At 40.9% G+C, this 22287-nt stretch overlaps 1 protein-coding gene across 1 annotated transcript in view; it reads right to left on the reverse strand.

Moving 5' to 3' along the window:
- The window catches only part of ADAMTS17 (ADAM metallopeptidase with thrombospondin type 1 motif 17), a 159135-nt gene that overhangs the window by 21874 nt on the left and 114974 nt on the right, over positions 1 to 22287 (reverse strand). The window contains exons 17-19 of the mRNA XM_065734038.1: positions 16752 to 16909; positions 12966 to 13125; positions 11384 to 11519 (exon numbers count right to left, since the gene is read on the reverse strand). Coding sequence (XP_065590110.1) covers positions 11384 to 11519; positions 12966 to 13125; positions 16752 to 16909 — 454 coding nt within the window. The remainder of the gene's footprint in view (positions 1 to 11383; positions 11520 to 12965; positions 13126 to 16751; positions 16910 to 22287) is intronic.

The following is a 22287-nucleotide window of genomic DNA, read 5'->3' on the forward strand; positions in this document are numbered from 1 at the left end:
TTGATTCAAAGCTGCCATAACTTACAAAGATGTACTATAATTCAGTATGGATGGGAGTGGGGGATACTTACCTATAACCATCATTTTTCTGAGCTTTGGGATTAATTTACTTTATAAGCACATTTCAGTTGCTATTTGCTTTCCTTTTGATCAAATGTGCTGGGAACAAATACATGGGCATTGTTTTGGTTTGTTTGTTTGCTTTATTTTCTCTTTAAAGCTCTTTGGCAAACGCTCAGCACAATGCTGTGAGGTGTTTGGATTCCTCCAGTGTAAGGCTGACTGTAAGGCTCCACAACAAGCAACCCTGGAAGCATCACCGTGGTTAAAGCTGGCCTACATGGCAGCAGATTAAATGCCTGAGAAGAATCCGAATTAGGAGGCATGTAGAGAGGGATGATTATTTCCTGAAGACAAGCAACATCCATCTTCATGCTTCCTGTAATGTGTCAATGAGGAACATGCTCTTTGTAATTACAGGCATTCCTGAATGAAGTGAATGATGGGAACAATAACTGTGTAGGTGCTAGGCACCGGAAGGCTATCATCACCAGGTAATTGACCTTCTAGCCTGTTATTTAGGACTGTCATCTAGATTAGTATCCTAATACCATGAATCTTTACTTGTCACCCAATTCTGGGTTGCCTGTTGTGATAAGGAGATAAATAAGACCACTCAAATACAAAAGCTTGCTTAGAAATATTGTTTCATCTTACTGATGGTTTCAGTAGTCCAGGTAGAGCAACACACATTACTTTCTTGTCACACTTCTTTTGAACTTGCTCTGTAATGTCTCAGATATCTAATAACTCTCATTTTGCAATTTGTGAGTGGGAAAAAAATCTATTCAAGACAGTTTGTAGAAACATCCTCATTTGGTACAATTGGCATGAATGCATTTGCCAGCTGCTGTGACAGCACTGGTGACAGTGAAGGCAGAAACCAGTCGGTCTGAGCAGAACAGGATCAGGAAGGCAGGCCACCTGTCTTTTGTGGAACAGAGCCCCATTCAAATGTTCCTTCGCAGTAAAGCAGTTGACACAACTGTGAATTTCTGCTTGCTCAAACAGCTCACAAGCCAGCAAATGAGTTTCTCTAGACGTAGTTTTGGTGCATCACTGCAGCTGAGTGCTTGCTATTTCGCTTATGGAACAGGAAAGTGCCAGTAATCGAATACAGGGACTGAAAGACTGACAAAGACAGACTTCAAGTGCAGAAATCAGTGTTCATGAAAATTAATAGCCAGGCTCTCTCACTATCAGCTGGGCTGTGCCCTGCTAGAGCCCATGTGTAAGCAGCTATTGAGACGGGTGAAGGAACTGTTCAGTAAGGGCATTAACAGGGGAAAAAGTAACTTTACTTTATGAGCTGAATGTGAATCACAGGGCCAGGAAGGGTTTCTGTACAGGCTCCACTAGACTAATATTCACTTCAGCACTGTGCTCTCACTGTGATCTACAGCTACTGGCAAAAGAAAAAGGGAAAGGGACTGAAAGCAAAGAAGAAAGATAAAAATACATTCTTGGCAGAAGCTGTCTGTGTGCTTTCATTTAGGATGGGCAGCACACTGCATGCCAACTATTTCCAAGATGCCGTAAGAAGTCAGGTTATGACTTTTCCTTCAGGAAGGAAAATTCCTTTTTCTATTTTTCTTTTCTTACTATTGTGGAGGGGAGAAGTCACCTCATTTCTACCCTGCTCAGTGGGCTCCGGTTAGGGCTGTTCCAGCACACGTAGGTCAGTGCAACAAAAGGAAAAAGTATAACGAGCAGTCAACACAAGCAGTCTGCACAGAAGGAGAGTCAAAACCTAGAGAATCAACAGAAAACTATGGCTCTGGTCATCTTTGATCCAGTCTGTAGTAAAGATGTAATCACCCACAGCATTTTTGTCAAAGTGGCATCCATATGGCCAGCTTCAGCTGCACATCCACTACATCCATCCCTGATCTGAGCCTTTGTTCACTGAAGGGTACAAAGAAGATGAGGCACACTATAAAGGATCTCTGAAATCTCATGCCTACTATGTTCTACTGGTGACAACTGCTGATAACTCAAATTCTTTGAAATTTAAGGTTATTTTGAAGCACAGGTTTTAGCTCCAGGTTTGAGAGACAAGAGGCAGATTAAATGTTTGAAAAATACTAACATCACTGAAGTAGGTTATTTTCTAAAGCATCAAGGGGATGTTCACTTTGAGCATCAAACTTCACCCTCTCAGTAAAATCTGCTTTGTTCAATAGCTCATAAAAAAGATCCGGAGAAGGAAATGTGAGTCCTACTTGTAGCACTGAGGGTGCCCTGATCTTCTCTCACTGTTATTCCAAAACCCCCTTCATTATCAGTTGAAACTATTATTTTAGTGCCTGAAAGACAAAAAAAATCACTCCAACTGGATTTTAACATCATAGTAGACTGTCAAAGTGAAATGACAACAGATTTGTGGCTAAAATGACTAAATATGAAAATTCTTGTCAGTTTCAAAAATGGTAAAGGAACATGCAACAGGCATTAATAGAATTACTATGTGCAAGTAATATATAATCTGGCAAGATGTGATGCACAAACAGTAGCTCATAATTGTTAGTATTAAATTACACTGCAGATGTTTTCCACTCTATGCCATTATTACACCTTTTGAACACTTCTTAGGTGAATTTAAGAATGAGACTTAATTTCCATTTTCCATTTTTTTGTCAAAAATAATTCAAATGGGGAAATATTTAACACCCAGCCAGCACAGTGTTATTAAGTAAGCCCATACGCTAAGCCATGTGTGTATCACGTATGGAAGATTCAAGGGCTAGATGATTCCTGATGGTGGCTAGATTTATGAAGAAAGAGGTGAGCTTTTAATGCAGTGAGTGGCTGTCTTTCTAGCTAAAAAAATGCACAGAAGGGTGTGTTTTTCCCTAGCTTCAAAAGTCCGGGATGGGCAGAACATGCAATCTGAGAGGGCTATTTTAAATCTGTCTCGTGAGCCTTCCTCAACCTCTGACCTCTCACTATCTCTGTTGAGGAATTGGGAGTTCTTCTCATCTGCTTTCACAACAACCATCTGGCAGGCCCCTCGAGCAAATGTGAATATCTTCTGGAGGTTCAGTTCATCATTTGATCTTCCTAGAGTCTGGATTAGTCATTAACATTGAATTATCCATTCTACCTACTTGTCTAAGACTCCCACATTTTCTATGAAAAAAATGAATAAATAGAGTTTACAACACTGTATACATGAACCCAGGGGAGATGGAATGTCTGCAAATGACTCTTTGCAGCTAAAGATTTGGGAAAATGTGCAATGAAGATAAAGAAGGTCATGAAATCAAAAGGCACGTGGTCACTTTTCAGAGATTTGTAAGCTCAGAACAAAAAATAATTGTATGTTCTACGATAAATATTGCAGCTCATTAAATTTCACCTAGTTATTTCTGACTCGAGCCCTGCATAAGACCGTTGCCTGCAGGTTGGTTCTGTTCCACTAACTGAACATCCATGACACGTTTGCACATGTGCTCACTCTCCACAGGGATTGGGTTACTTCTGTTCCCTCCCAAATGCTACACTAAAAATCATTTCCTTCCTCTGGTAGTAATAGCTTGGATATGACCAAAGATAGGTTTGTACTAACACTGATCTTTCTATTTTTTGTAAACCTGATTTTTGATTACTGCTATTAGTTAAGAGCCTGTTCTACTGCTGAATTAAGTATTAGAGGACATTTGCTACTAAACAATCTATAGCTGACTTGAAAAGGCACATGTAGCAGACACTAATGTAAAGCAGTGCAATTTGAGCTCTTGGACACTGTGTTGTTCACTTTCTGGTTTCACATAGGTTGTTGAGTTACTGTACAGGTGGGGATAACTCCATGTTTAATTAGAACTGGTTGTCTTCAGCTCCAGTCTGCAATGCAAAACTCTGTTGAAGTTGTTCTTATTTTTCTGAGGCACCTGGATGAAACTGGGGCTCTACTGAAATTATGCAAAACTCTGACTAACATCACTGGGGCCAGGATTTCACATGAAATAACTGCAGAAAGCAGAACAGGAAAAGATTTCTGAGAATCAGTCACATGAAATTGATCATCAGATGGTTTTTTGCTTGCAGCTACCAAACTAAGTTCACGCTCGGATACATAGAGAGATGAAAACACTGTTTACAAGTAAACTCCTGATTTCCATCCAATACACACACTGCTATTGTACCTTTCTCTCTCCACACACTTCTGAAACTCTCCACCACATCTCTGCTGTACTGAGGTCAAAATAATCAGGTGAATCTCGATTTCTGGGAGCAGGTTGTGCCACACCCAGTCACTAGTTGTTGCGTGGTCGTTGTTGTTTTTTTTTTTGGAAAAAAGTACAAGGAATCTAGTAGAATAATACAGCTGCTGATGTCGAAAGTAGGACTCCAAGACTAACATTCCTGTCTGATTGCCTTTATAAACAGTGCTCAGTAATTTTCCAGTACAGTAGTCATTCTGCTAGCAGACTTGCCAGCTTTCACTCACACAGATTTCTTTTTTTCTTTAGTGATTATCATTTTGACAGCTTTATTTATTTATTTTTAATTCCCATTACAAAATTGATCAGAAGACACTGTTTTACAATTTATGTTCACTTTAGGAATCTGGGTTTTTTTTTTTAATCTTTTTTAGATCAAACGCTTTGAGTCTCCCTCCTCTCTCCCTCAGATTGAGCAGATTGCTCTGTTTCCAAAATGTCAGTGTGGCATTAATGCAACTAGTTGTCTTTGTTTGCAGCTGCCTCACTGCACTAAGGCACAAAACATCATCATGCTAAGAGACCATTTGCAGTGAGATCCCCCTGTCCTGACCCACCCTGGTGTGTCTTTGGTGGGGCAGTTGGTGCCCAGCTTCATTCCCTGCCATTCAGTGAAAGCTGTGCAGGATATAAGCAGGCAGCAGTAAGGGTGAATTTCACCCAGAATTAAATATTTTGCTAGATCATCCCACTAATCCCTTTTTGCGGGTAAAGATTACACTTGGCCTGAAGAGCCTCAAACCAAAGAGGCACTGATCATTTAACATTTTAAAACAATACGATGTTCAAACATAAGGTTGTTGAGTCAAACATTATAACAGGAATAACTGTGATGTAAGCCAGCTGGGGTGTTCACACCAAAGCTAAGAAACCTGTCTCATGACTCCATGTGAAAACTAATGCCAAATAAACTTCAGCTCCAGCCAGCCATCTTAAATTATTTGATGTAAATGCATTTACCAGTAGCCAACAAGCCCTCCTAGTGTTATCCTCTGCTCATTCCCAAGCCTTTTCTCTTACTTCTTTTCCAGAATTGCCTCAATGAGCTGGGTTGCTGGATTTCCTTCGAAATACCTTTTTGTCTTTCAGTAGCTAATGAGCACCTGACTGCCTGTTTCTGTACTCGATGAACCGCATACAACCCAGAATGCATGTGATTTTGTCTCCTTCTAGTGGATGGTGATAACCAGACGTGCCCACAATAGGACATCAGTTAACCCACATCAGCCACTCACAAGGGTGCCCAGTTCGTATCATCCTTCTGTTCCGCAGCATTTGGTTTTATCTGCGAGCCCTGCTGAGCCCGGGGCAGTTTCCCAAAGAGCAGCCAGCAGGGTGCAGCATCGCCCGCTCGCTCAGCCTGCAGCCACTGGGTCCTGCACAGAGTCCAGCACAGTCCTGGCAAATTCATTAGACTGATTTGAGGAATCCCAACTCTGGTTTTGGGAAGTGCTTCAAAATGAGCTCTTACGTGGTACCTCCTTGGATCAGAGGGTGCTAACATTACTATTTATGCCAGATTTCCAGCAGGCTAAAATGATGTGAAACCATCCCCATAGCTATGCTTTTTTTAGTATTATTATTATTATTTTTTTGTAACCAAAATCAAAATACACAAAAGGGAACGTTTCTTAGCGTAAGGCACAGATAAGGTTTTGAACTCTGTGCCACTTGATCTTAAGGATGATAAAGATTTGTTCCGGTTCCAAAGGAGTACACAGCACCACTCTAGCTCTGTCCCTTAACATATACTCCCAATATGTTCCTCTGTTTCAGTATAATTTCCATACAGCCTTGTGAGCAACTTGTTGATTTTCTCAAGGAGGCTTCCACTAGAGAGCTCTCCCAAATTTTACTTTTTTATTTTTTTACAAAACTTTCAACCTGCAAAATAAAACCTTTTCTGCTCCTCATCTACGAGTGATGATAACACAAATAAATGTGGTGCAAACCCCTGACACGACTGAAGAGATTGAACACAGGGGGGAGAACAGAGTGATGTGACTACAGCCCAGGTCATTCTACTCCAAAAGAATTTCCCTTCTGAGTGTCAGTGATCATCACCATCCCTGGGCTTAAAGCTGACTGGGGACCACTGTCAGCCCTCACACACCAAAGCAAGCTCTGAGTGGTCATCAGCCTTCTGGGCAAGCATGCAAGGTGCTGAGCCAGCCGAGGCCTTGCCTGACTCTTGTAACTGGCTTCATTTTATCCGCAGCGGGAATCACTGTGGTGCATGAGCCCTTGGACAGCATAGTATTGGATTCCTGCCCACAGATGGAAAAGTGAAAGGGGACTAGAGGAAAGAAAGAACGAAAAAAAGAAAGAAGTGATCTGTATAACCACAGGCCTGACCTCAGCAGCGTGCCAGCTTTTAGAACGGATTTGGAGGGAAACAATAATCAAGGACATGGTGGTAAGTGGAAAATAGGAAAAATGCAACATTGGCTTTCTCCAGGCAGACCAGGCGGGTGTATTTCTTTGATTAAAGTAACTGCTTTTCCAGACAGTGGAAACATGGTGGATTTCATTGATTTGGTTATCAGTTAAGAACTCCTTCTGCTGCACTGGAAATGCTTAAGCAAGTTGGAGAAACTGGTCACGTGCTAGAAAAAAATGTATATCGATGTGCAATGGTAGGTGACAGTTGGCCACAGTGTAATGCTGTAAAGGAAGTATCAGGTATGAAGGGAATTTAGTTCAATTACCAGTGGACTTCCTGAAAGCACTGTCTTACTTTTGATGACTTTGGCACAGAACTGCTGAAAAATTGGTGAAATACACAGCTGACAGTACAAAGTCTAGAAGCACTGTCAATGTTGTGGAGAAACAGGATATCATATGAGATTAACTGAACAAATTTGAGCACTGCAATAAAACGGATAGGTTGAAAATAGCATTCCTTGCAAAGTTGTATACTTAGGGGCTAATAACAAGCATGTCTGTGCTAAAGAAAGGTTCATATGTTGAAACAAATGAGGGAGAAAACATTCAGAATGACTCTAAGCCATAAATGTGACGCAACTGCGAAGAAAGCAAAGAATACATCAGCATTGTTACTGACAATGAAGATAGGAAAGCATAAATGCAACTATATGAGAGCTAGGTGAAACTGAGCATGGGATTTTCCATGCAGTTCCAGTCACCTACGCACTCACATGCTGCAGTTAAATAATTTAAATTATAGCCTGTGTGCAAAACATGACCAAGGTGACAAAGGGCAGGGAAAAATCCATGGACAGTCTCTCATCCAAGAAACAGTTAAAGAAAACTAATGGGTTTAGCCCAGCAAAATGATAGAAGATAAAGTGGTCTGAGTATTGAATGGCACTAAGCATAAAGAAAAGAGCTAGTGAGGGAGAGTACTATGTAAGCAAATAAACAGTCCTGATGCACGAACAAATAGCTGAAAAAGGACAGTGAAGACTGGAAATAAAAGATCTTGACCCACATGAACAGCAAGGTCACAGAAGAGTCTCCCAGCAAGGGAAGAAGACTGCAGAACAAAATTGTTTCGTGGAAACTAGTGTATAACATGCCTCTAGTAGTACTAGAAAGCCAACCCTTGGACTCAGAGATGCTTTCAAGTCCTGAACAGTGAAAATAAGGGCTCAGGTCTCCTGTGGTTTTCTGTGGATGAAGGCAGGGATTTCTGGCTGTTCATGCTGCTGTTAAGCATCTGTGTAGGAACAGCACATATTCAGCAGGTCCCCAAGAAGGACTCAACCTCTGTTAAAATCTGTTACAGCAAAGACAAGGAAAATTAACAGTGTTTGCATACAGACCACAGCAAGTCTAACAGTTGGGGAATTTCACGTGTTTTTGGTTCTTTTTCTGCTTTAGAGGGGAGCATTTTCATATCCATAAACCCCAACCATGCATGCTGAAGTGTGTGGCCACTGGCCGACCTATGTTTTCAGTAATAACAGCTGATGTGATCTGTGATTTCTGAATCTTGTGCCAACATGAGTGCTGGGTTTGCCTATATATTTGGGTTGGTGTTCAGTGTGCTGGAAGCAACCCATACGCACCGCATGCAAGAATCCAGATTCCATCTGGTTACAGCAGGGTTTTGTAAAAAAATATCTAAAGAGCTAGGCAAAGGATTAGAATAAAGAGGTGCTAATAGGGTGCAGTTGGGACAGGAAAGGAAGCTGTAAAGAATTTAATGGAAAAAGAGGGTCAAGGAACATAAAAATAAAATAAGAAGAAAAAGAAGCATTTTTTTAAAAGGTGAAAGAGTAACAATAATAAAGAATGAAAGATCCTATTTTTTTTGCCAGTTTCAACAAAACTCTTAAGAAAATTCTGTTCTCTGAAATTTGATTTTAAAACATGTCAGTGTATCCAATCCTTTTTTTTTTTTTTCAGTCTGCTTTGTCTTTTTCAGATGCTATGTTGCAGTTGCAGAGCTCTAATCTCCTTGGCCTCATGAAACTACTGTCCCCTACCCCACGTTATTTGGCTCTCCCAAGAGGTGGCTGAGGTTCAAAGGGATGTAAAATTTGCAAAGCACTTTGAGATCATGCTGGAAGAAATACACTGTTATTAATATCATAAACTTTTTCTTCTCTCCAGATCATTTTATGTATAACGTAGGTTATTTTTTATTTTTATTACAATCTCAACATCAATAGCCTTCTCTGTCTCCTCCATTTGTATGACATGATCTCACTCCATCCCAAGACGTTTGTGGGCCACATTGTAAGTGAACTAAGAGAAGATGCAAAGAGTGTGGCATAATGAATTAAAGTCACACAGCACACCCAAAAATGAAACTGAGACCAAGGGTCCAATGACCGAGTCCTGGGTTCCAACCCTTACACTTTTCCCTAGAGACAAATTCTCTGTAAGATTATTCCCTTACATTTTGAGTAGAAGTGTAAGTGTATATAAAAATGCACAAAACAGAGCACTCCTACTGCTGAAAGGAAAGCATTATTCTTTCTTCTTCTCAGGTAAGGGGCTTAGGTCTGAGTGGAAATGGGAAAGAACCTTATTGTAACAAGATGCTACCATAATTTTACTTGAAACCCTAAAACAAATTCAGGGTTTATTAAGAAGAAGAAAAAAAAGCACTGACATGGTGAAAGAGAATGGTTTCTTTAAGATGTTCTTGGTCAGAGAATATGCTAAGCATGCATTTCTAATATCTGGGTGGGCAAACGCAAATGGAAATTTAAATTCTACAGAGGCACAGAGAATGTGCTTCTTGAAAATGTTTCCAGTCAAAAGCCTGTTAAGTGTGAAAGTGTGGTCTCCACAGGGGGAGTGAGGGAGTGTGGTCTGTCAGATCATCAGCAAGGATTTTGTGGCCTTTCTGGGCACTAGGGACATGTCACTGCTAAGACAACAGAATGTCACTGTGCTGGAGTGAATTATTCCTGAGGAGAGCTAGGCTAAAGTTGCCTGATACTTCCATACAGAAGAGATTCCTTGGAACAATATTAAGGGCTGGACCTGAATCCACAGAAGAACACAATTCGGATATAGTAACAGGTTTGGTCCTCTCAGGAGGTTTTATGTTAATCTAAACTCAGTGTCTCTGCCCTGAAGAGGCAGCAATATCACGGAGTAGGTGTGCAACGAAGAGGAGACTTCACCAAGAGCTCAGGACCATGGATACTACAGTGAGGAACGGCACCATGGGTCTCAGGGTTCTGAAGGACCTGATGACTTTATGTGGTGCTCAGCTCATAGTGGCAAAAAACTATTAGCTTCTCCTTCCCAAGTTTTTTTTACTCCTCTGACACCTGAAGCCCCTCCGTGTGAACACATTGACTCACTCCAGTCTCTTCCTCAAGCCATTGGGAGTTTGGCTCTCCTCGTACACCTAGAAGCACACACAGTATCTCATTATCCCTTTCAGTACCACTGAAAGCATTTTGGCCACAGTACTGTGCAGCTGTAATAGGTGCAGAAACAAAATGAAACCTGAAACAACCTAGTCTTATTGATGGATCACCTAACACTAGATTTTCCTGCTTCAGGGCACTTAAATCAGAATGCAGGTCCAATTAGAGGGAAATGTGTTGCTTCTCATTTCCCCTATTGTTCCTGCCAGCAGGATGAACTTTGTAGGTACATTCCCCTGGCTTCTCTGATTATACAAGATGCAACAGATAGCAAATTCCTTTCAACAGGCCTTTGTAGATATTCATGAACTTTATTGTAAGTTTATTTTGTGTTCTAACTGATATTCAAAGTGGATGGCCCATTTTAGTCTACAACATTAAGCACTGCTTCAGAGCAAGAGTGAAATTTTTTGCTAGCAAACAAATAGAACAAATTAATTTGCTGCTCTGTGTATTGTCATTCTGGGCAGAAACATCACCTCTTATACAATGCAGAAAAAATTAACTTGGCTGAAAGTGCTTGCCAAATCAAAAAACAGTGCTTTTTATTATTTTTAGAACTTCCTACTATTAGAGCTTTAATTACTCCTACTGATGCAGAAAACTATCCATAGCAAGGAAAGCATACAGAATGTTTCTCATTTTAATTTCTTGACTTCAGCAAAACTCAGAATTGCCTCCCAAACTAAGCAGGTGTTGGTAGACACTGCATAAAGTTAACACAAAGTAGAGATGTTCCTTGCCTGGGGACTCCCAGTCTGAACTACTCTGATACTACACAGATCAGGCATGTAAGAAAGCAATAAGCTACAGTAGCTTAAAGGTCGTGGGTTTTGTGGAAGTTTTTTTGTTGCTCTATGTGATAATTAATCAGATTCTACTCTGTGCTGGTCTGAAACAAAATGAAAGTTAAATATGCGGTCGCTGCTATCTTGTCTGGCTTTATGCTGCAAGCTGCACTATCTCCCAGGAGGTATCCAAAAGGAAAAGAAAGTCATCCTCAAACAATGCATGCAGGCAGTTGCATGGAGTCTGGACTTACTGGACACACATTAAATGGACTCTGAGGCAATAAAAATCTGATCTGCTCAACAAAAGGAAATGAACATTACAGCTGGTTGCTGTGGCTAACAATGTGTCCCAACGCTTTTAGACATTTTCACCATGTTCACCAGATGGAGACTTTGGAAATGTGTGATTTGTGAAGAAAAAGGATATTGGTTTTTATTATTTTTAACTCCTTACCGTGACTGGCAGGGGTGTGTGTTACATTTCCTGACCTGGGGCTCGGGGCGATTCACTCGTTGGCAGTCACTGTCATTCACCACTGTCATGGTCTTGTTAATAATTCGAGTACAGGACACAATTGTTTTCCGTTCACCTGCAAGCCAAATAAAATACTACTCTGAAAAACATGTAAGACAGTGGCTAAGAACAAAATCGTGTCAACTCATTAACTAGATTTCCCTACTATCTTTACGATACGTAATCTACACAGACATACAAACTCTTTAAGCAGCCTTATCTTCCAGTGACATCTTATATTTATACTGTACTTTTTTCCCAAGAAAAGATTAGAGTCTCTTACAAAATTGACTACAAACTAGACTTGATTCTTCGAGTACTTAATAGGAAAACAATACCGAAAACAACTTGCTTTCATTGTGTTTGTTCACCATTTACAGCAGATAATTAAAAGTAACTCAAATTCTGTTAACACAAAATTTGTACAGTCTATAAAGAAGGTATCAATAGCTGAATTGACTAACGCAGTTCAGGCTCAAACTGCACAAAGTGAAGTCTGAAGGGAAGAGGCCTTTCTCAGCTAGGATAAGTAGAAGCATCTGATACCAAAACAATATAAGATCAACTGCCATCCAAGCTGCTACTAGTGGGAACCACACTGCTAGGTACTGATTTGATCCATGTATGTGGAAGGTTTATAACACAAATGAAAAAAGCCTCCAACAATTTCCTACTCGCTCATGTGAGTGCTTAATGGTTCTAAGAAATTGTTTTAAGAGGTGAGAAAAATATCCACTTTAAAAGAAGCTTTATCTACAGAAAGAAATTCATGATTTCAGTATACTCAGGGCAGTGAACTTGCAAATGTGAAGATGAGCACTCTCTTCCTGTGTTATAAAATACAACAAATAACTCAGTCTATTTGTAAAGAAAAACTGGCCTGAGTGCATGGAAAAAATCCATTTTCCTCCGGGAAAACACTACTTCTTCCAGCAATGAAAATTCAATGGACAGTGACTGACTCAGGCCCCACAGGCATCAAGTCCCCCCAGGGTTTCAGTAAAACTCTTTCAGGGATCATCTGAAAGGTGATTTGCAACGTGCTAATGCACCCCCAGAAAGTCCACTGCACATTCAGAGGATTGAACGCAATCTCCGGGCGTTGTCGCAGCAGCACCGTCCCTGTCTCATGGTTGGGGAAGGAAGTGTCTCAAAGTGAACATGCCTGAACACCTGTGAAAACTCTACTCCAAGAATGTGACAGGGATTTGAGATATGAGGCTGCACACAGTGCCTTAAGCCATCCACGGAGCACTAACCCAGGTGCAGTTCCAGCCTAGAGTAGCAGGCCGACAAAGCAGTGTCCCTGCCAAAATGCTGGGTGAAAATTAACTGCGGGGATGGGGATGAGAGCTGGGAGAGCTGGTGAAAATGAGCTCTCGTTTGAGTTCATTATGGTAATACACATCACCACGGCCAGTTTCCTTCATGCTTTGGCAACACTGCCTTCTGCAGGCACCTCTCTAATGGCTGATGTCTGCAAACACTGCACGAGTCCCACCAAGCTTCCTTACGGCCTTACCTCCTCCACACTGCACACTGCACCCTTCCCATCCACTGTGTGTCCAGATGTACAATGAATCCTGTTGCTTCTCTGGCTCGCTTCTGTTTTCAGCAGTATAGTTTACAGGAATGGTGTATTCATAATGAATTCCGTAGTTCTGGTCGTGAAATAACAGCACCTGGTTCAGCAGGAAAAGAAAGACTGTTACAACACTGTGAGCTGGGAAAGTCAGCAGAAAGCAGGGACAATAATGCTAGAAATGCTGTCTCAGGTCAATATTTCCATAATGTAAGTACTTCATGAAAGGCAACCAAATCTTTATTTAGGAACCTGAAATTTCAGTACTGTTGGTAATGTGGGGCATCTCTGAGACAGGTGAACTGCTCGTGATTTATGTTTAGATGTCTAAACCTGGAATTTAGTTCAAAATTATTACTTTCGTGTAAGACTCAAATGTGATCAGCAATCCACCACCTAAAGAGAAATAGGGAGGCAACAGGAAGCACTAAAGCAATGGTTTTCATGTAACTGTTTATATTTCATATAAACCAGTCACATAAACTATTATATATACTCATATAAACCATAACTATTTATATTTCATATAAATATAGCTGTTTTAATGAGTGCCTAGAGTTAAAAAGCCACTCATCAGACCTGTCCTACCTTTGTTCTCCAGAAACCACGTTGTCTCCAAGTCTCTCCAAGGCTTCTGGTTGGGGAATTTAGTAGAGAATGGGAAAGCTCTAGATTAACATGGTACAGTTTACAGATGATTGCAGCCTGCTCAATCCTATCCTGCCCAAAAAGCAGGGACTGGTCAAAATAATCTCCAGTTATCTTTTCCAGCACCAGTGATCCTGTGGCTCCAATTGTTGAGCTGCAGCATTTACTGTTGCATTTGAGTGAGGCTGCAGCATTTCACAGTTTGAAGGCAGAAGAGTTCATTAATGCATCTGAAAGCACAACTTGATTCTTCTCCAAGCAAAAACAATGAACACTAAAAAAATCACATGCCTCCTGGGCAATGTGGCACTTAAATTGAAGGAGACTATTCCTGCTGACAAGCTGTAGGAGCAGGATTTTATTGTCTCAGAAGCCTGAGGACGGCAAGAAACAGCCATATCATACAGTTGCTGGCAGCATATATATTTTCATACCCCTGCCCATTGCTGGAGGGAGGTGAAACCTGCTTTCAGCAGCAAGCTGATTACTTCCCGTGGAGTCACTTGTGATGTATGTCTCTAGAATTATTACTCTGGAAATCGCTATTAGAAACTGCAGAGGAATGGAGAAAAATGCTTAACTTTTCTCCACAAGCAAATGACAGGTCTGGTCCTGTTCTGATTTACATATTGACCTTCATTTGGCTCCTATTTCCACTGGCTTAAGTCAGAAGCCACTTGAAGACACCCAAAAAGCAGTATGAGGCCTCCAAAATCTGAATTATCACACTAATACAAATACGATAGAAGTACTGCTGAGATGCTGATGCAGTGACTTGAGACTAGCCTATAATAATTCACAATCTCAGTAGCATTAAGGAGGTGAATTCTACTGGCTCTGGGCACCTACTGAAATAGAAGCTGAACCTCACCAAAGAAGGTATCTTAAGTAATGCTGTCATAAGTGAACAGAGCAGCTGCCCAATTTAAAAAATAAAGCAAATCTGCAAATGCTATTTCATCCCAACAATCTTCGCTTCCCATTAAGAACAGCAGAAATCCCTCCTGCTTTACTAATCATTTCATTAAAGGTATCAGAAGTTCTATTTAACAACAACAACCACACCCAGCACCACACAGGCTGAAATAAGGGGTCCAGTTCTTGGCACTGTCATCCTGAAGGTCTGTGCAGTGAATGCTGTGGGGCAAACTCAAACTCAGCTTGTGAGCTGCTCTGCGCAATGCAGAACGGCACTCCAAAAAACACCTTCAAGAAGCCTTGGAGAACGAATATATGGTTTTGCTTCAGCTATGGAGGGAGCCTTACTACCAGAACCGAATGCCAAGGCAGAACCCAGGCATCATTACAAAATTACTGATCAGTTGGCCCTGTCGAAAGCATCTTTGGGAGGGTCTGGTTGTCCCCTGTTGCCAAAAAGACATCTAGCACAAGCCTAGCTACACAAACATTAATTTCTCCAAGAAATATACTTACAGCAATGCACTTGGAGAAATGCCTCAAGTATTAAAAACCAGCCCCTAAAAAGAAATCCTTATTATCTCAATATGGGAGCAAGACTAGTGAATCTAAAAGCCCATATGAAATCAATCTAATGCAATTTTGTAGCCACATATAATTGGTGTGTGTGTATGTGTGTATAATTGGTTTCAAATGCAGGTCACAATGGATTGACTGAAGCTTCTGGCTCTTTGTCAGGCCAGTGTATTCCACCACTGTTTCAACAACACTTTTCTATTTAGAGGTAAGCGGTAACCATCCTGCCACTCTTGCGTTGAAAGAATGAAACCCACCACCCTATATCAGGGAAAAGATTAATATCTGATCTGAAGCAAAGACTTCACACGTGCTTTGTTTATGACTGGCAGCGATTTTAAGTCATGCATTTTTTTTAATTCTCTGGTAACTTTTATTTTCCTCCTAACTTCAGGAGCGAAGATTAAGAAGGAAAGTTTGCTCTGCTCATATTTGCTGAAAATGCAAGTCTGCACCTGAAAATCATACTCAAAGAGAACCTCTTAAATCACTAATTTCCCGTGCTGTTTACTTTTTAGTGAAGGTGAAACAATATTTCTTTAAAGATAGGTATCTACTGATGCTGTAGTTTGAAAAAAGCCAGTACAAGATTTACAGCAATATGCTTCAACCAAACAATGCTCTGAAAACTTCCTAGAGCTGGCAAAGAAATCCTGCACAGTATCTTCACAAACAGTACCTTTTTCTTACATGAGGTTAGGAAGATCTTGCAAGCATGAGGTATTATTTTAAGCTGGGTTGTGAGATGTGTTATGATGAATGCTAGTGATTCAAAAACATTTAGTGAAGACAGTAAGAGATTTCTGATATTTAGTAGCATTTAAAGTCAGCATTCATTGAACAAATGACAAAAAGATGTAAAGAAAAGAAACAATACACAGAAAAATGCAACTGAATAATAGAGTCACTGGAAACAGTGCAAACATTAAAATAATCTATGTTTGTATGCAAACCTCTCTCTTGAAACTGAGCATATGTGAGACAGGCATTATTACAAATTCGCACCTATCATCCCCGTAAGCAAAACATAAATCTTTTCTGTTAGAGCGATGTGTTTAAAAATACAGAGTATTGTCAAATCATAGAATGGTTTGGGTTGGAAGGGACCTTTAAGGTCATCCAGTTCCAATGTCCCTGCCATATACACCTCCCTCTAGACCAGGTTGCTCAAAGCCCCATCCAGCCTGGTCTTGAGTGAATATGCTTTGGCATCAGCTAAGAAAGAAATCTGCTAAATATCTGTCTGTGTCTGGGTGTGTCCATGAAGTAAAGAAGACTCTTGTAAACCTATGTTCTACAGAATGGATCTGTCACATTGTCTGACACATTACAGGAATGCTCTGTACTGGAGATGAGTGTACTGGGACACTCTATGTTCTTCCAGAATGGAGTTGCAGTTATTTTTAGCAGTGATTTAGTAGGTTCTCTAGACCTTCCAACGCAGCAAAAGAATTCAAGGAGAAGCACTACAGCATATCTCTAAGAAAACCTAACGAGGAAACAATCAAAATTTAACTTTCAGCTAGGATATAAACCCTTTAGGTTGAATCACTTAAGAAACACAAACAAAGGATATAAAGTTACCATCAAGTGCAGTGGTATTTTAGTTGGTCCTTTGGCAGAGATTTTCTCCCACAGACCCCTTCGCACGTATCGGACAGTAGTGCCTGCGATCTGAAACTCACCAGGAAGCTCAATTTTCCAGTCGCTGTTAATGGATCTCTTACTGGAATCTTTTAAAGCTGGAAAGAATCAGATATCATGGAATGAAACAAAAGCACATCAATAATTGCAATATGGCCTACTGACTGACTATACTGACTAAGGACTGAGCTTCTTTCTCAGCCCATCTAAAGAGCAAGATGCAGTAGCTTTTGTAAGAGACACTAGTTTTAAAGAAAAATTAAGCATAATTTTAGCTGATTAATGGTAAGGTTATTAATTTGGGTATACTCTGCATGTCAGTTGAAGAAGGCATTTCTAATTATATTAATATTGCGATTAGGTAGCAATAATGCCATACAAACTGGTATTGCTAAGGTTTTATTACTTAAAATTATTATGTTCTGCTTTCCAAAGAAGCAAATTTATCCATCTTCAAAACTTCAAGGCATTCTCTGTGCCATTCCACAGCTAGAAAACTTCAAGTGAGGGGGAAAGAAGTGTGCAGCAGCAGTTTACAAAGGAAAATTAAGAAAGCATAATTACCCCCTGTCCTTAGGAAAAAAAAAAAGCTAATTTAGAACTAAATGGCACAACTCTTCTACTATTTCATCTGTTTCAGGAGTTTGCCTGAAAAACACACACATTCATGGCATGTAGTTGAATTTTTTTTCTTTTATTTTCAGTGAAAATTTATTTTGTTTTTTAAAGTATGACTAAAATACTACAGCACTGTATCAACAAGCAAAAACTGGTTAGGAAAGTGCAAAACTTACTGACCCATTTTCCCTACCCAGTGCAGATAGGAAATAGACAGCATAATTAAAGAACAATTACTTAGAGCCGTAAGTCTTGCTGGAATAATCTCATTAGCCAAAAGGTAAAACATTAAGCACACACATATACATAAAATGAGCATGGCTGTTGTACCTTGTATATTGAAAACTGAAGTCACTTTATGCATTATTCTCAAATCTTGCAATTTAGATTTTAATGTTAGAAAAATGGACAGTACTATAAATTGCTAGACATGATAGAAGAAGCACCTCTGTGCATCAGTAAGGACAAAGGAAGCCCTGTAGATAAATATCAAGAAGGAAAGGTACTTGCAGAATTGCATCCTTTCTTCCAGAGCAACCTACTGCATCAGCAGTATTCTCTAAGCACTCAGAGGAACTCCAGCCATATGGACATAATATTACTGTGAGCTGTCAGTGCAAGTTCATTTAGGGATTTCTGTGTTATCTACATTACAATGGAAGCAGAGTTATTCAGATGTCTGTGTGATGCATCGAGGGAAGAGAAAATTGGCAGACCATCCTGCAACAGAGAGAAAGTCCGAGTGGCCTTTGTGGAAATCCACATACTATGATTGAATTTGCTGTGACACCGGGTAGAATAGTCTGTGTGTGTTTCAGTTACTGGGCTTCCTTAGTTCAAGGTTAACTGTGTCCTTTGGCTAAGCCTTTAAAGTGGTGTTTTCTTAACCTCCAGCATTTCAAGCCGATTTTATTCTCTTCCAGTAAAAAATACAACTTTGGCTTTCATTTTACTGAGTGTATTGTCAGGAGGTAAGAGGAGCTGATTTAAAGCCTTTTCAAATGGCAATAGGAAAATCTCCCATTGTCATCCCTTCGGATCAAGTTCCCAAAAGCAGCAAATCCTTCCAGCTGCTCACAGGCTACGTATAATTCCCTGCTATGCTTAGATTCAAGTCCAATGCACAACACACCTGAATTACCAGTTTGGTCTAATCTGCTGCGGAGAGTGTCAGTAGTGATACTGGATCATTCTACAAAGACCTTCCTTTTATTCTGGTTGGCCTTTTCTAACATCTTTTATATAGCCCCTACAATGAAGATTCCCTTAAGACATGAGGGGCCTTCCTCAAATGATGTTTAAGAGGATAGAAATCCCTGTCAATTTTCCCTGTAGGGGACTTCCTTGGCTCAACAGCACGAGTGCCTGGCATCAGAGATCCCGGAGAGGCTACCAAAAGTATGAGCAGACATCTGAAGTGACTTCAGAATGGGGAAACATCTCAGCTTCTTCATGCTGCTCCAAGTGCAGCACACCTACATGTTTCCCAGGCATCCAAGCATTGCCATCTGTCCTATTAAAATGACTCCTGTCATACTTTATAGCCAAGTCACCTTGATTTCTCCCAAACAACTCCCAGCAAGGGTCAAAACTTTCCATGGTCCATTCCCAAGAAGCAGCAAACACACAGCCCCCTACTCTGCAGGCTGAGAAATGAGTATGATGATGTCCTGGTATTTGCATGGTACGGCAATACAACTCTCCTTGCAGCTTTCTTCTATCCTGCTTTGTTCTCCAATCTACAAAGTGCCTTCTGCAAACTTCAGACAAAATTCCAAAGAAGGATTGTTTTCCTCTGCCAAAGCCTACTGGCTTTCAGGCTGATCAAAGCAGCCATCACACTGGGCTTGAGGAGCCGTGAACATGACAAATCAAAGCTGTGGATGAGATATAACTATCTCCACAGCGGTACGGCTGACTAGTAAAAATATCACGACACATGCTCACAGGAGAATATGAGAGCTTGAATAACAAACTATGCTTTGGGTCTAGCTCATCAAAGGAAGGCAGCTTGCTGGTAAAAAAGAAAAATGTGTAGTATTTGTGGATCTCTCTTCTGAGAAAGGCTTGATTTTGACTGTTGCAGGCACTGTTTCCTAGATGACTGAGTAGAAGGAAACAGCCCAAAAGGTACTTCTTGAGGATTGTACATCGGAGATGGTGCAGAGTATCTGAGCCAGTGTGTTCACCACTGGTTGTATTCACACTGTGCAGGTGCTCTATCAGCAGCGATCGGTTCGGTTCTCAGACTCAGGGTACTGCTATTTCTCCATTGGCTTTTGTCATAACCAACTATTCCAAGCCTGTCTCTGCTGAGGTACTAAAGCAGTCAGCTGAATACAACCATCTACTCTTACTGAATGTTTGTAGTTCTCCTGGGACTTCATGCCTCAACTAGGGCAGCAAAGCGCAGCTCTTTCTTTTCTCCCCACTGTGGGTGCATTTAGGAGGCAGCAAGCATTCACTAGGACACCTCTAGGTTGTTTCCTGGCTCCAAAGCTGTAACATAGAAGAGCATGAGAGAAAAAGAACCCCAGCAATAACCCATAACTTCTTTACTTGTTGGCTCGAAGACAAGAACTGACCCATCTATTTCTAAACCTGGCATCCTGTCAGATCTTTATTTCCACCTTGGGTCCCTCCAGCTTGCTTCCCAGTCTGTGGACACACACTGCCGAGGCATTTCCTGTTCAAGGTGGTTTTTAAGCATTACAGCCAGCCAAGCCAGCCAGCGTGGGTTGCCTGTAGGTGGAGGGAAATTCTTCAGGCACTGCTCCCAGCACATGGAATAATGATTCCAAATTGTGCTGGGCTCAATTCCAAGGCACTGTACCCGGGTTCTGAGTTGAAATAGGGCCTGATTGGGCTCAATATTGACAGCATAATCCAAACAGAAAATCCTTCCACACTCAAGCCTGGATTTACAATGCATTACTAGGTGATCAGAATGACTGGAACTTAGTTTCCCTGGTTATCTTTTTCTGGAACATTCCGCTGCAACTCTTCAGCTGAGGTTAACAAGACATTGGTTATCTTTTCTTTGTGTCCAGTGTACCAGATAAAGCTCTGGAAATCTCAGATGGCTCTCCTGACTGTGAACCAAAGAGCATAAAGCATTCAGAAGCTTTCAAATGATCAGACTAACACTTATTTGATTCAATTCATGGTCTAATAACTGTAGAATTCTTATCTTCCTTTATGGGATGCACACAGGGGCCAAGTCCCACTCTCAAATATACACGATCCTAATCTTCAGCTTGTGATGGAGAAATACCTGCTTAAGTCAAGGCTACATGGTCACAACAAAGGGCTAGCTCCACATAAGGTTCTCAGTGTTGCAGCTATCTGCCAAAGCCCATGCCTTTGACAACCTGCATAAATCCCACAAAGACAAACAAAAAGGTTGGCTTCCAGAAGACATAGTATTTGCTAAGCCCAAGGAAACACTGGCAGTCATTGTTCTACCAGTGCTTTGCTATGTCAAACATCTTACGTGTAGGCGTAATCCTCTCCCAGCAAGCTGGCAGCAGCATTAGTAGAAATATTAGCAGCAAGGATATATGCTTCCTACCAAGAAGTAGTACAAATGCCAATATTTTGACCCAAGGGCAGTTGAATTACATGATTTGTCCTCTTTCTTTCTCTGAATCTGAATAGAAGAGAATAAAAGCATCTTTCCCGGTGATTTTGTCAGCTTTGATGGCATCTCATGACAGAAAACCAGCTAGGATCCAAAATCGTAGCATACAACTGGTACGTAAATGTTTTTAGCAGCTTCCTGCTGTCCTACTACTGGATTTTGACATCTCTTGGCTGAAAAGGAAAGGATTATCAGTAAAATACATGGAAATCAGAAACAAAGGGTCCTACTATGAGCCTTGCTGCTGACTCCAACATAGCCATGAGCAAACTTCCCCATCTGTAAAATGGGAGGGCAACAATCCTGTCAGATTTTCTAATAACAGGACTGATCCATCCCTGGAAGGAATCGAATCTTTCAGAATGCTTTTCAACCCTAAAACCCCACAGTGTCTCCACTCTGAGAAGCTCACTTTGAGAGAACCAGAACGTGCACAAGAGAAACAGTACCTAATACTTTCCAGGCTAAGCGACAGCTGGAACAAGCATCTGTTCCAACCACTGCAACAAGAACATCAGGCTGTGGAAGCACTGGAACACTGTTTGATAGGGAAGGCTCTGTTAATGAGCTCATCAAAATCAAGAAGAGCATAGGTTTGACAATGCAGGTATCTATAAAATGCAGAAGTCCACGAAGCATAGGAGGAGGAGTGGGAAAAGGATGAAAGAAAATTCCAAACATCGCTCCACGGCATAAAGAATTTAAGAGACAGCAGAAATCCCCTTCTTATGCATGGTTATGCAGCTCTGAGTGTGAAAAAAGGGAAAAAAAGCGAAAAAAGCTCTGAGTGTGAAAAAGGTTTCAGTGTGCTGTGTGCTCTTCTATGCCTTGGGCAACCTTCTTTCAACTCCCTGCTCTGCCACAGACGTCCTGTGGGGATTCAAGGTAATATGGCATTAGCATACCTACGATTTAGTTTCCCTAGAAGTAGACTGAATATAAATCACTTCATCTATTCTACAGTATTGACATGGTAAGAAACATCATAACATTGGAGATAGAGGCAGAAGACCAAACTTAGAGATGTACACTATAGCTGACTGTTGGCATTTAAAAAATGCCCTTTCAATCCTTAATCTGAGTGATTAGTAACTGGACAACCTCAGGTGCCCTGTCCTGCCTCTGTTCCAGTCTGAGCTGGGAGCCTTCCTGTCTGCATCTCTGCTGCTCAGTTCTTACAACATATTGTCCTCTTTCTCACTCCTCCACAAAGTGCTG

Source organism: Cyrtonyx montezumae, unplaced genomic scaffold (genome assembly GCF_038088225.1).
Source record: "Cyrtonyx montezumae isolate F1298 unplaced genomic scaffold, pur_monq_1.0 scaffold_17, whole genome shotgun sequence".
NCBI lineage: Eukaryota > Metazoa > Chordata > Aves > Galliformes > Odontophoridae > Cyrtonyx > Cyrtonyx montezumae.